The sequence below is a fragment of the Mya arenaria genome, chromosome 6 (assembly GCF_026914265.1).
Source record: "Mya arenaria isolate MELC-2E11 chromosome 6, ASM2691426v1".
Classification (NCBI taxonomy): Eukaryota; Metazoa; Mollusca; class Bivalvia; order Myida; family Myidae; genus Mya; species Mya arenaria.
In genome coordinates this window covers 60,116,879-60,130,050 of record NC_069127.1, presented here as the reverse complement: position 1 = coordinate 60,130,050, position 13,172 = coordinate 60,116,879, and the positions used below count along the sequence as shown (strand labels likewise).

The window sequence follows — 13,172 nt, the reverse complement described above, 5'->3', positions numbered from 1 at the left end:
TTGTCGAGCGCGTTGTCCCTATTTCATCCTTTCATTTATCTGTAATCTTAATATTTATAGAATTTATTTAATTTATTTCATTTATCATTTAAATGGTTTTACAAAATAAATCGGAAATATTATACATTTACAGATGTAGATTAAAGAGGCCAAAATTGAAGTGCTCTGTTTCATTTCAAAACCTCTTATCGGAAGGAATTAACGTATGAACTGATTTAAATTTTATTTAGTCGGTTTCTATTCTACGTCGTTCGTCCAATGTTGGATTGGAAAATATTCAGTTACCCATTTTACATTTAATAAATTATTGTGTTATAAAATTATTGTTTACAGTTCTTTGACTTACATGGCCAATACCTTTCTAGGTGAACTGAATGTGTTGCTTTTCTTTGGACGATTACCTAGAGAACAAAAAGACCTTCTTTATGCAAGTTTTATTGAAACATTTACAAAATGTTTGGCAAACAATATGCCTGAAACAGTAGACGACGTGGAGTTCAATCAACAGATTATTCATGCCAGTTGTATGGCTTGGAAATACCTTGAAAATCCATACAGCAAGTACACCTTTTTGTTTTAATATAAAGAAATACATTTATCTTTAGCCTGACTATTCTAAGAAAAAGGAGGTTATTATGCGTCTGCGCATGCCTTGGCGTCCATGAAAATGTTTTTTCGGCCAATTGGATTATTAAGTCATACCTCAGAATCATTCATTGAATTAACTTGATTCTTTACCATCAATTACCTTAAACGTGACAATATTTGCTCACACATTATGAATTAATTCCTTTGTTTATATTTTGAAGAGGGGCGACATGTGCTGGGTGTCCGGCCGAAGTGCGTAGAAGTAAAGATTGGGTTTGACAATGTCCGGTGGATGTGGAGTTTCATCAAGGACTATTTTAATTGTAGACTGGAATTGGCATTTGAGCCTATGCAAACATTGCTTAGAAGGCAAAAAGGATGTGAACATTTGGAAATCACCATCGCCATTCCGGATATGTTTTCAGCTTTGATGAAAATAGGTACATAAATTTATCATAAATATTCCCAATAATGTTTCTTTTGTTTAGAGCATGGTTTAATAAACAAAAGCATTATAGCATATGGTAAATATTCCTCAAACATTGTGTTATTGACATGTAGAATAATGCTAAGACGTGACCCTGAGATAGAAACCACAAGGCTTTAGTGTTTTTGTTTAAAATGCATATTTCATGGGATTTCCTATCTTATTTATCAGAGGATTGACAATAATAAATATAATTTATAATATAACTGTTTTACGTAAAGCATAATCGCTCTGGTGATCGAGAATGGAGCCTTCTAGATGCAGAGAATTCCTTCTTGCTTGAAGAAGAATACTTATTAAAATAGCACGATGAATATACGATAAACAACCGTCAAACAAAAACGCAATACTCAAATTCATTTTACTTTGTTTGACTTCTTTTTTTTAAAATGCCGAAGTTTTGCTGTAGCATGGTGTCGGCTTTGTTGAGCCAAAACGTTAGCCTCAGCCATAACTTAAAAATCGTTCAGAATATTAAAATTGGATTTTTTTAAGAGATGCACATGCAAGGGAAGGAGCATAACTCTGTCTTCAATTCTTTTTTAGAAATGCACATTGTTCGTCTTAAAATCAAATACAGACGAACTGTAGCGCTCTTGTATTATTGGCATCCGTTACCAATGTATACAATTCATTAAGTGCGATTTTTTGCGTCATTTTGAAAGTTCTTTTATCAATCTTTTGCTTTTAACCTTTTAGGTCAAGCAGTAGACATGGACATTGACTCTGTTATGTTTCTTTTGGAGATGATCTTTCAAAAGTCACAGTTACGTTTGGAAAAAAGCTTTGCCGCTCTTTGCGACATGAGTACACAAACTTCCCAACGGGAAGATCAATTTTTCAAGTATGTTGCTTGCCTTTGGTGCTTATGTTTCGATTTGCCCATTACAAACAGTTATGGCTCCACATATATATGTGCGTGACACTCGTTGGTCATTTGTGCATCAGTGCGTCCGTAAAAAACTACTCTCATTGTGTAATTGTACAATATTGAGTGCTTAAAAAGTGTTGGTGTGTCCAAAAAACGATCATAATTTAGAGGATTTACTTCAGAATATTTAATATCATCAGGTATCACATGCAGGTAATCGTTTTTGTGCGGTGTCTATTTTGCAAGCACACTGGTCTTTCTATTTAAAGATTATACTAACACAATGCCCATTCACGTTTTCAAATCAACTGGCTACGGTGCTATTTTACTTTCAAAGTGACATACTTGTGACAAATAAACATTTACTTAAGACCAATACATCATCTATTTAAGCATTGTTCTTTTGCTTGTTTTCAGAATTGGAAGCAGAAAAATGGAATCTAATGAACATGAAAAGCCCGCTGAGGAATATACTGTAGACGACGCCAACATTAAGTTTACGCCTTGGATACAGAAGGCAATGAAATGTACTGTTGACGGCGCCGGAAATATTGTTAAGACTTTGATATATGATGAAACAGGAACGCCCATTGAGGAATATACTGTTGACGAGGCCGGAAATAAGGTTAAGAAATTGAAACAGGATGAAATGGAAAATCCAATTGAGGAATATACTGTTGACGACGCCGGAAATAAGGTTAAAAATTTGAAAAAAGAATCGAAGAAAGAACAAGTCAGCTTTTATTGTGAGCCATGTTTACAAAATAAAATTAAAGTTAATTACATGATTAAATGCAAAGACTGCGATAAGATGCTTTGCTCTGATTGTGCCCGAGTTCATAGAAATTCGAAGACGTCCAGAAATCACATTATGATAGGTAAGATATATCATATACGATAATTTGCGATTGTTAGAGTTGTATACCCCTAAAATTAGTTTGAGTCGTTTGAAGTACGTCACTAACATGTTATGGTCAAGCATGCCTGATTGAATAAATTTCGCAAGTCGCCAACAAAAGATTTGAAAGTTACGGCCAAGGTCACCGCTTAGGTTTGTTTCTATATACATGTAGTGTCAAAAAGCCCAAATACGTCTGTGTTACAAAACACTAAGTTATTCAACATTTTACTTTACACTCTCGTTGGCAAAATGTAGTGCAACAGTTTATTCTCGTGTTATATGGGAAACCAGAGTTCGAGAGAAAACTTTCTAATCCAGCTTGGTGACCACAAACTAAACTGACATGCGCATTGTCCGGAAGACGAATATTGGAATATTTGATTGAGCAGCTTGAGCGCTTACCAGAAAACTTAAAATTATATCAAATGTTATATGCTACTGTCTTGTATGACAGTGAGCGTAGTGAGCGGTACTGTTTCTTTTTGGTAAAAACACACAATTCAAATGTTTAACTCGTGTTTCATTACAACATTTTTAAATAAAGTGGTTTTAAAGAGCGCACTAGAAATCTTCCCAAATTACTCTTAAAACATAAAGTGCTGTTAAGAAACGCCTGTAATATTTGTCGTTGTTATATCAATACAATCCCCGTTATCTATGTTTGAGTGATCCAGTAGATTGAAATTGTGAGATACGATGATTGTTCATTTAATATTCTTTAAGCTGTCCAATTTAGCTAATAAATAGTTCAGAGTTTGAAACTGATAGTTATATATAGACTAAGATTATTTCAAAATCCTGAGAGGTACCAAAAACTAAAACTGTAGCCTAAAAGTTTCAAAGTAATCAGTTTTTGGCAACTGTTTTTGCTAGGTACCGAAAACATTTTCTGATGTTGCGGGCAAGGCTGTTTTGGTTTTGTCTTGTAGTTTCAAGACATTGCTGTAGCCTGTAATAGTATTAATATCAGCTTGTTTTTCTTTAAATATGAATTTCTGCGAAAAACAATTAGTCTTACAGTTTCAGATTAAATCTTTATCAGCAACTTGCACTCATCTTGCATTAAAAAACATAACTGTTAACGTTTTGCATTTTGCATGTAAGTTTGTCATAGAATCAGCTGTATGGACTTCTGAAATACACCGTCTGTTATAGTCATGTCAATTCGTTTTGAAAAGATGTTGTGTTGTGTTTTGCTTCAAATTGATAAAATTGTTCTACATACGCCTGTTCTGTTCAAAATATACCTGGCCTCTACTGGACTTATGCTGTAAAACAACTACAAACTGGTCTTCAATTATCAAGTCTTTTACCTCGTAAAATGAAGTGAAAGTATTTGCAGGAATTACAACCATTTTGTGCAGTCAAGCTGACCCTTTGAAGATGTTGATAATGAGACGTCAACATTGAGACTATATTTTGGTTGTAGCGAGAAACGTCCAGTAGTCATGACGCACTAGTAGCTTAACCCATGTTTTGTCTGACAGTTGTATCTAAAACAGTGAGAATTTGATGGAAGTTAGTACCAATTGTAATCGCGTTCCCAAGTACCATTTATAGGATCCATTTGAACATATTTCTGACAATGATCACTCTGGTATTGTATTAGCCCTAGTGTTATCAATTATCAAAAAATGGTGGTTTTGTAGAGATGCTGGTTTTCATTCTTTCTAGTTAGTTTCTATCTCCAAAAGGTTCTTGCTATGTCTTGGTCTGTATCAGCACTTGTTACAAATACAATTTAACGCATGGCTATTGTTGTGTGGATCTGTATGTTCAATGGCTCTGTGCTGTAATGTTCTGGTGACTTAAGGTGTGTTTCCTCTTTCTTATCCTATTTAAAAGTGCAGTAAAATCTGAGCATCGAAGATAAAGGCGAGGTCAAATGCTGGCGGGTAGTTCATACTTTTCAATAGGGCGCAACTGATAGAGATTCACAAAAGCGAACACTGTGACTCTATCAAATGGGCCTGTTGATTGCAAATCATCTGTTAAAATAATCGAGCTACGAAGTTGAACACTAATTAAAGGAATTTTATCCTCGAAGTCTAATCTGAGGTAAAATAATTGAATTTTAAGCGATTGCAGTTAGATTATTGATTTTGAAGCTGGCGAAAATAGTGCACAAAACTACTTCATATTGGTGACCTTGGCCTTTTATCTGGTGATCTTTAAATCGATACCGGTCTACAATAGGGATATTTAGGTCCCACCCACCTTTTGACCAACTAAGTACAAACTCACTGTGGTCATAATTATGTCAGTCCTTAACAAGTAATTATCAATCAGACAACGATTGGCTTATCGACAGACTGGCCGATAAGCAAAGGGGTTGGGGGTGAAAATATGTCTCCCAACCTTTGGATTGAGTGAAATAGATAACAATTATACCACAGACATATTCTTTTGTGACCTCGTTCTTGAAGCACAAATGTGTATCTTGTTGTCTTACGGCTGTATTACTTATTACTTCAGTTATACTGTTTTTTTTATTTTCAAACCAAGCTTCTCTAAAATTTTACAGTCTGCACTTTTTTCTTTTACAATAACATAGTATTAATCATATAGTAATACTGTTTTTATGTTTGTCTCCATAAAAGGTTGAATATTTTTACAACATAAAATGTCTCTTCAAAGTTCGTAATAAATTATTCTTCGAGTTACAGTTCTTATGCCATTTTAACAGTTTTTCAAATTCTGAAGGAGAATATCAAACTTTGATACGAATGCAAACTAAGTTATTTGGAGAGTGTTCCTTTTTAGGTTCTATATTAAAGGCCTAGTTTAAGGAATGATTGACTGTGCATCTCCTGTTAATTGCACTGATGTCACAGTAGGGGACAATTTCCTGTGAATTTGTTTATTGGCTTAGGGCCAATTAGGGTCCATTTCTATTATAAAACCTCCAAAACTGCACAGCAGGATACTCAGATCGAAGATCTGATAAGACGATTAGGCAATTAGTTTAAGATCAATACACAGAGGTTGTTCACTATACATGATGTGTTTTTTTCGGGGGAAGTGGTCACTACGCGTCCAATCAAGCTTCCTTTGATTTTAGGTTATTTCAAAATGTTCTACCCTATTTTAAGTAATTGTACAGGGTGCCAAACTCTGACTATGCCAAAGCTTTCCATCAGTGGAATAAAATCCTAAACATGTATGACTACGAAGAGAAGTATTTCAAGAGAATGTGTTAAAGATGATCACGAGTATCATTGTGTTATATTTTTCTGCTGTTTTATAAATAGCGTTGCAAATTTTAATCAGCCTCCTCGTATGGTTTAAATATTGTAATGCAAAGGAAATTACACGAACGAGTGTTTGTAAAAGGACTATCAATTTGACATTGCGCTTGTCGGGATGGGGGGGGGGGGGCAACCTTGTACGGAGCAGAACTTGCAAAGACTTTGAAGTATTGACTTCAACATTCTCCGAAAAAAATCTCAATAATGTAGAAGTGCATTGGGCTGCCTCTTTGTTAATTTACATACTTATTCTTTGTCCGGAGTATATATTGAAGCCTCAGATATCATACACATGCAGTGCAGTATCATTTTAGATATTGCTCTTTGTTAATGCTTATACTTAATTTTTGTCCAGAGCATAATTTAAAAAGAATTTGGTATTGATTTCAAACTTAATACATCAACCATAAGTCTGGCTGCATTATTTATTGAGTAATTGCCATTTGTAAATGTTTATACTTATTTTTTGTCCAGGGCTGAACTTGAAAGGTCTTCGAGGTATTGACTTTAAAATCCATATACATATATATCTCAATTGGGAGAAGTGCAGTGAACAGATATCATAGATATTGCATTGTATTTAGTCAGTGGCCGTAAATAATGTTCATAATTGAACCTAATATGCAGAAGGTTTTCATTTAGGAGAATATAACATATACCGTGTACATAAACTATAACATTGTCGTAAGGTCGTAAGGTAAAGTTGATACTGTTCTTAATTCGGCGGAGCAGTGAATGCTCTTGTTCTTCGTTTGAACGTATTCCAATTCTCTTTTGAAAATTATATTATGAGAAATTATGTCAAAGCTATTTGTTGAATTTATATTATTACATAAATTGTGTTTTTTTTTATTATTCATCACTATAGCAACCAAGTGACTTGTTTCTTGGGACGGTGTCTGTTATCGCCTTATCGGCTAAATTTATGAGACATTTATCAATTTCTTAAACCGATTTCGGCACCAAAATTTATATATACTCTTGGATATCGTGGACGTCATTTGACATTTTTTCTGTTCCGAATAGTGAACCACTTCTATCGTTACTACCCCTTTCTTATTACGGCGTCATTTGTTTCACCTAAAAGTCAGACAATAAGTTCATGAAAGCTGCGAATGACCAAATATGTGTGTATATTAGTTCATACGATTGTGTGTGTTTTTTGTTATTACATTTTTTATTTATAATCATCATCATATAACATCATACAGTTTGAATACTTCGGTTAATAATATTTGCTATGTTATCTAAGCTTAAATGATTTAGTCGACCCTACATGCGATGTTATACAAAGTTTTAATAATTAAGTCACACGTACGTTTTGTTGTCAGCTTGATATTTTATTAATATATTTGAAAAGATGCAATAAACTTATACGGGAAAGAATATGTCATAGTCACAAGGTTTAGAGTGGTATCAGCGAATCTTTGATGGAAGGCGGACACTACAAGATGAGAAAGGGATTGGCCTAAAGAGTTCGGCTTTGGGTTGACGCAACATTAGTTGAAATTTGTGAAATGGTAGGGAACTTTTGCAACATCAATAATAGAGAACAACAAAATGGAGATAGGCCCGCTTGACTGTCAATTAGTGAACAATATGTTTGATTCGATTGGCTAATTATGTCGTGCACATTAGTTAGTATCTCGTATGTACGACTAAGTAACTCACATACACATGTCATCTCAGTGCCACCGTTAGAATGACATCAACTATAAATAGTTTATGTTTTTAATATTAGTTCAATGTATGTGAAATGCACTTAATCAACAATGTCAAGTCTGTCCCATCAAAACGTATCTTATATAAAAATAATCCAATCCAAACCTGCCATAGAAAATAAAAAAATTCACATTGGATATCATTCAAGAAATATTTTTATTGTTTTAGTAGTCAAAACATAGTGAAATACGAATAAGTAAGTTTTTTTGTAAGATTATTATTTCTGCATGCTTATAGATGTCTTACGTTTTTTTTATGTAAAGTATTTTTTTTAATTGTTTCATTTCCACACTTAAATAATTATATATTCTGAAATTTAAACAGATAATATTCTTTTTTCACGCGTCTAGCACTAAATATCTCGAACATTTAAAAGGAACATATCTAATTTAAATCTTTAAAAAGATATATGTGGTATTATGTATAGTGCATTCGACTTTAATGATCAAAACAAAAACACCTATGATTTGTTTAAAGATAAGAAATATTAGCCATTAAAATGGGCTTTTCCATTAATAGCCACGTGGCCACAAAATATCCAGCAAAAAAGACCAAACAAAATGTACACTAATCGTATGCTTTTTTACCTCGGATTTTTTTTATATCGTAATATGATTTGGAAGTAATTGATCTTTTCTTTAATAGAGCAACAACCTGATGATCTAACCAACCTGAAGTTCACACCAGCCACAACCATCAATGTCAACTTTCCATCTGACGCCGATCCCATCTGCCTGAATGACATGGTCCTGCTGGGTGGAGACAGGCTGATACTGGTTGATTTGAACAATAAGAAAGTGAAAATGGTTGACCTGGGGACTAACAACCTGATGTCCCAGATCAGTGTGCCAGGTGGACCACGGAATATTTGTCTCCTCCCCGGGGACAGGGTTGCTGTATATTCAGTAAATGGAAGTATTCAGTTCATGAAGGCACTGGGACAGTTGACCCTTGAAAGAAGCATCGAGGTGGGTCGCGGAAGTCGATCTATAGGATACCATAATGAAAGGTTAATAGTGGCTTACATGAGTGGAATAGTGGTTATAATGGACATGACTGGAAATAGGCTGAAAAACAGTGAGAAGTCGATCTTTTCCCATATATTATCTCTGACAGTGGTCAATGAAGGCCAGGACGCGGTGATATTTGTGTCCGCATACGAGAATAACACCATCACCAAGCTGGACATGGACCTTAACATCCTGCAGATATTCCAGAATCCTGAACTGAGAGGACCAGCAGGCATGATTGCAGTGGGAAGCCAGCTGCTTATCTGTGGTTCTGTAAGTAACAACATCATGTGCCTGCATCTGCCGAATAGACAGATGACCCAGCTGCTTGGGAAGAAGGATGGTATACAGAAGCCATTGGGTGTCTGCTTCAGTCAGCAGCAAAACAGGCTATATGTCAACAGTGATTATGAACGTGTATGTGTGTATAGGCCATCAATTAATTTTTAAATAGGGAATGGATAGTGTCCAAGAGTGTGTCATGAAAAATGTTTTTCAGGTCAAATGACCTACAGGTGAGGACGAAGAAGGTATTTAGAAGCTTTATCAGATTATACTTCATATTACATGTATATGCCAGTGTTTTACAGATATAATAGTTTTTTATAGTAAAGTATTTCCTTTTTAATCATGATTATTCAAGAAATAACTGTTTATAAATACTTATTTCCATCAACCCTCTGTGTATGTATAGGATACAGTACACATTTAAATCGAAGAGCTGACAGAGATGTGTTGTGAATTGATTATATCACTGAAAATATGCACCCAGCAAAACAAATTAAGAGTCACTTAATACAAAAAGTATTTCACTTTCATATTTTATTTAAACCTAAGTACAATTTTATACTGTAATGATCTAATGTTTTTTTCTCGATAAGCATATTAAGCTTTTTTTTCCAATAAGTTTTTGTCAACAATATATAGGTCTGTTTCAGTATCTCAACAATTGTAAAAACAAACGCTTCTACACGTTAAATCTCGTTGATGGTAATTAAGTCTGATGTCAATGAGTGTAAAATAGTATGGAAAAGACAAAACAATTATTTTTGGAAAAGATATCACCATAAAAAATATCGTGATTTCTTATTACTTTATACTCTGTTAACATTACTTTAAATACATATATGATGAAGAAGGTGGGTAAATAGATGTCTAGTACAAGGATTCTTTATTTGCGGTTTAAAACGATGATTTCTTTAATATGTCCAGCATTTATTTAATAGCTAGTATATATTTTTGGACAAACTGATACATCGAAATAGTCTTTGATTATCAAAATTACTTAAACTCAATTTAAAACCTTCTCCAAATGATAACCTTAGTTCGAAACCATAATCTTCAGCGTCTCCTGCATAAAATGCAATTTTAAATAATGCAAATATGCATTACAAAAGCTATTACATTTGGACATTAAGATGTTTACATTTGCAGATAAAGATCATGTAATGATCATGTAAAAAGATATTGACACAAAAAGAAATTATTGTGTGTTTAAGTATTAGTATGTGTATGTTAAATGTTATATTCGTTTCATAGTTGTGGTGATGGTAATGTCTTAATTTGTGTGATTAAGATTACAGCTTGGTATTTTCAACATAAGAATATTAAAAAAGCGCCAAGAATCAACCCCTATTGAAGTGTCAACGATGCGTACAGTATTACTCTTTTTTTTCGTATGATGCTAGTTTGACAGATTTATTTTAATGAGAAATCCGAGTCTGGCTATGTCTTTTTTATATGGTTTGAGGTATTAAGTAGCAAATGATCAAACGCCTATATTTGTAGAAAAATATATAGGAATGATTAAAGCAGTCTGGTAGCTTTAAAGTTCAGTCAAATACGTTTCTGCTAGTAAAACATGCAACTGCGTGTGTTGTATGGTTTGATTGATTTAGGCGGAAATGATATTAATTACATGTACCTTCATCTCTAATTCTGGTTAGTTTATTACATTGATTTAACCCCTAGTGACAAACATTATTGGTTTTTTCTTGTTTTGTTTTTCTATTCATCATCAGCCGAAATTAGTGTACACTAATACCTGGGTTGTATTTGATTAACTAGTTCAGCCACTAATCATGTTATTATTTCTCAATTAATAGTAGCTTACTATGTATATGTTATAAAGAGTTTGAATGATTTAGTCACTACTAATTTATTTGCTGTATAGTAAGAATGTTTTGGTCACTTGTATTTGCTATGTTCTATAGAATTTGAATGATTTGGTCACTAACATTTGCTATAGTATATTAATTTTGAAAGATTTCTTCACTTATACTCTCTGTGTTGTATTTAGTTTGACTGATTTGGTCATTAGTATTTGCTATGATATTTTACTTTTGAAATAAGTTTTTCACTTACACTGTCTGTGTTGTATTTAGTTTGAATGATTTGGTAATAAGTATTTGCTATGAGATATTCAATTTGAATGATTTGGTCACTTGTTTTTTCAATGTTACATTAAGTTTGAATGATTTGGGTTTCTTATATTTTCTATGTTATTATTTGTTATATAAAGTTCAAATGATTTGTCAAACAGAACACGCAATGTTATATGAAGTTTGAATGACTTGGTCACACATATTTTTTTAATGTTCTATGGAGTTTAAATGATTTAATCAATCATATTTGCTACATAGTATTTAGTTTGAATGAATTAGTCAATTATATTTGCTATATTATTTTAGCTTGAATGATTTGATCGCACATATTTACTATATTAAATGTATCCTGAATGATTAGGTCATGTTCAATGTTATATCATCTTTGAATGATTTGGCTCTCTTATATTTTCTATGGTTTGTAAAGTTTGAATGATTTGGTTAAGAATATTTGCAATTGTAAATAAATTTGAATGATTTGGTCAACAATATATGCAACGATAAAAAAGTTTAAATGATTTAATTACTCATTATTTGATATATAATAGTAAGATCGAATGACTTAAGTCACACATATTTGCTATATTATATTTAGTTTGAATGTTTTAGTCACTGATAGTTGCTTTATTATATTTAACTTGAATAATTTGGTCACTAATACATGTTATGAATTGATCATTCGTATTTGTTAACTGCTGTTGTTTGTGCCATTGAAGTAAATTCTTATGACAATGTTAATGATATGGATATGAAATAGTACCGTTCTGTTTTATCTGTATACCTCTGTTTCATAACATTTATACTTGGAAGTTACTTTAGTAATCATGGTTAAATTCAGTTTCTAATCAAATTTGTTCGTTAAACATATCAATATATCTAAGGGTTATCTACATGACTGTATAAGCTACCTGTATTTATGGAAGGATTTACAAAAGTCTTTTCTACATCCCTCAAATTGCGCCCGTTTACTTGAGCTTCCCAACGAAGTATTATTATCAAACTATGTGTGTGTCTTTAAAAAATGTAACTTTATATATATGTCTATGTCTCTAGTTATTTGTTTATTCAGCTAACATAATGAACATATTAGCCTATGTATTAATACAATCTGTTTTCAACTGTGAAAATATTGTCTTTTTGAATATTTCGATAGCGATAAAATGGTCACAATCGGGATCATTCTTCATTGCTGTGTATAAACCAAGCTGTATTTAGCTCTTAAATATACGAACAAATACTAAATATAATATGTGCCATTGTTGTTGTTTTCTTAAGCAGTTTTAAATATTTCATGAGTAAATACTAGAACCAAAACAGTAGTTATAAAACTAATAGTAAACGCGATTTTTATTCTCATGAAATTTTCTTACTTGCAAGCTTTTTCACACAAAATAACATATAAAATTATGTATGATTGAAATATGATGCATGTTGAATAAAATGTATATACAGTGTTGAGTTTGTGTTTCTTTCATTTTGATGACAGCAACATTTCAAATAATGTCAGAAGTCATGTGAAATCGCAGTGTAACATGAGGTCTAAGTCTAAGTACTTTTTGCTGCACCTCTTTTCGAAGAAATTAATCATAGTGAAATAGTTTAAGTGCTAAAAGTGTTGTCAAGCAATATTATTAACCTTAAAAGTAATTCGACTAGACGCCAAATGGCAACATGTCGAGCCAATAGGAAGATCCTTTGACACAGACATAATGCTCTGCCATGCAATTGCAACTCAGAAAATCATTGTGATGAACAATTAGCGAATACTTATTTTTGCATGGTAAAGATACAGCCAGGACGAGGTTCAGGTCGGCTTGACGGACATACAAACGCAAATACCTGCGCAACTTCGCCTAAAAATGGTGAACTTCCACACCAAGTTTTTTTTAAAATTCCTATAATGCATGGTAAAGATACAGCCGGGGCGAGGTTCAGGCCGCCTTGAAGGAAAGACAAACTGA

At 33.0% G+C, this 13,172-nt stretch overlaps 1 protein-coding gene across 2 annotated transcripts in view; it reads left to right on the top strand.

Moving 5' to 3' along the window:
• Positions 1 to 12,622, top strand: part of LOC128238913 (uncharacterized) — a 31,746-nt gene extending 19,124 nt beyond the window's left edge. For both annotated transcript variants that reach the window (XM_052955233.1, XM_052955232.1), the window contains 5 exons: positions 366 to 557; positions 810 to 1,028; positions 1,775 to 1,919; positions 2,364 to 2,824; positions 8,463 to 12,622. In XM_052955233.1, coding sequence (XP_052811193.1) covers positions 366 to 557; positions 810 to 1,028; positions 1,775 to 1,919; positions 2,364 to 2,824; positions 8,463 to 9,277 — 1,832 coding nt within the window. In that variant the 3' untranslated portion in view covers positions 9,278 to 12,622. The remainder of the gene's footprint in view (positions 1 to 365; positions 558 to 809; positions 1,029 to 1,774; positions 1,920 to 2,363; positions 2,825 to 8,462) is intronic.
• The last annotated feature ends 550 nt before the right edge of the window (positions 12,623 to 13,172 follow it).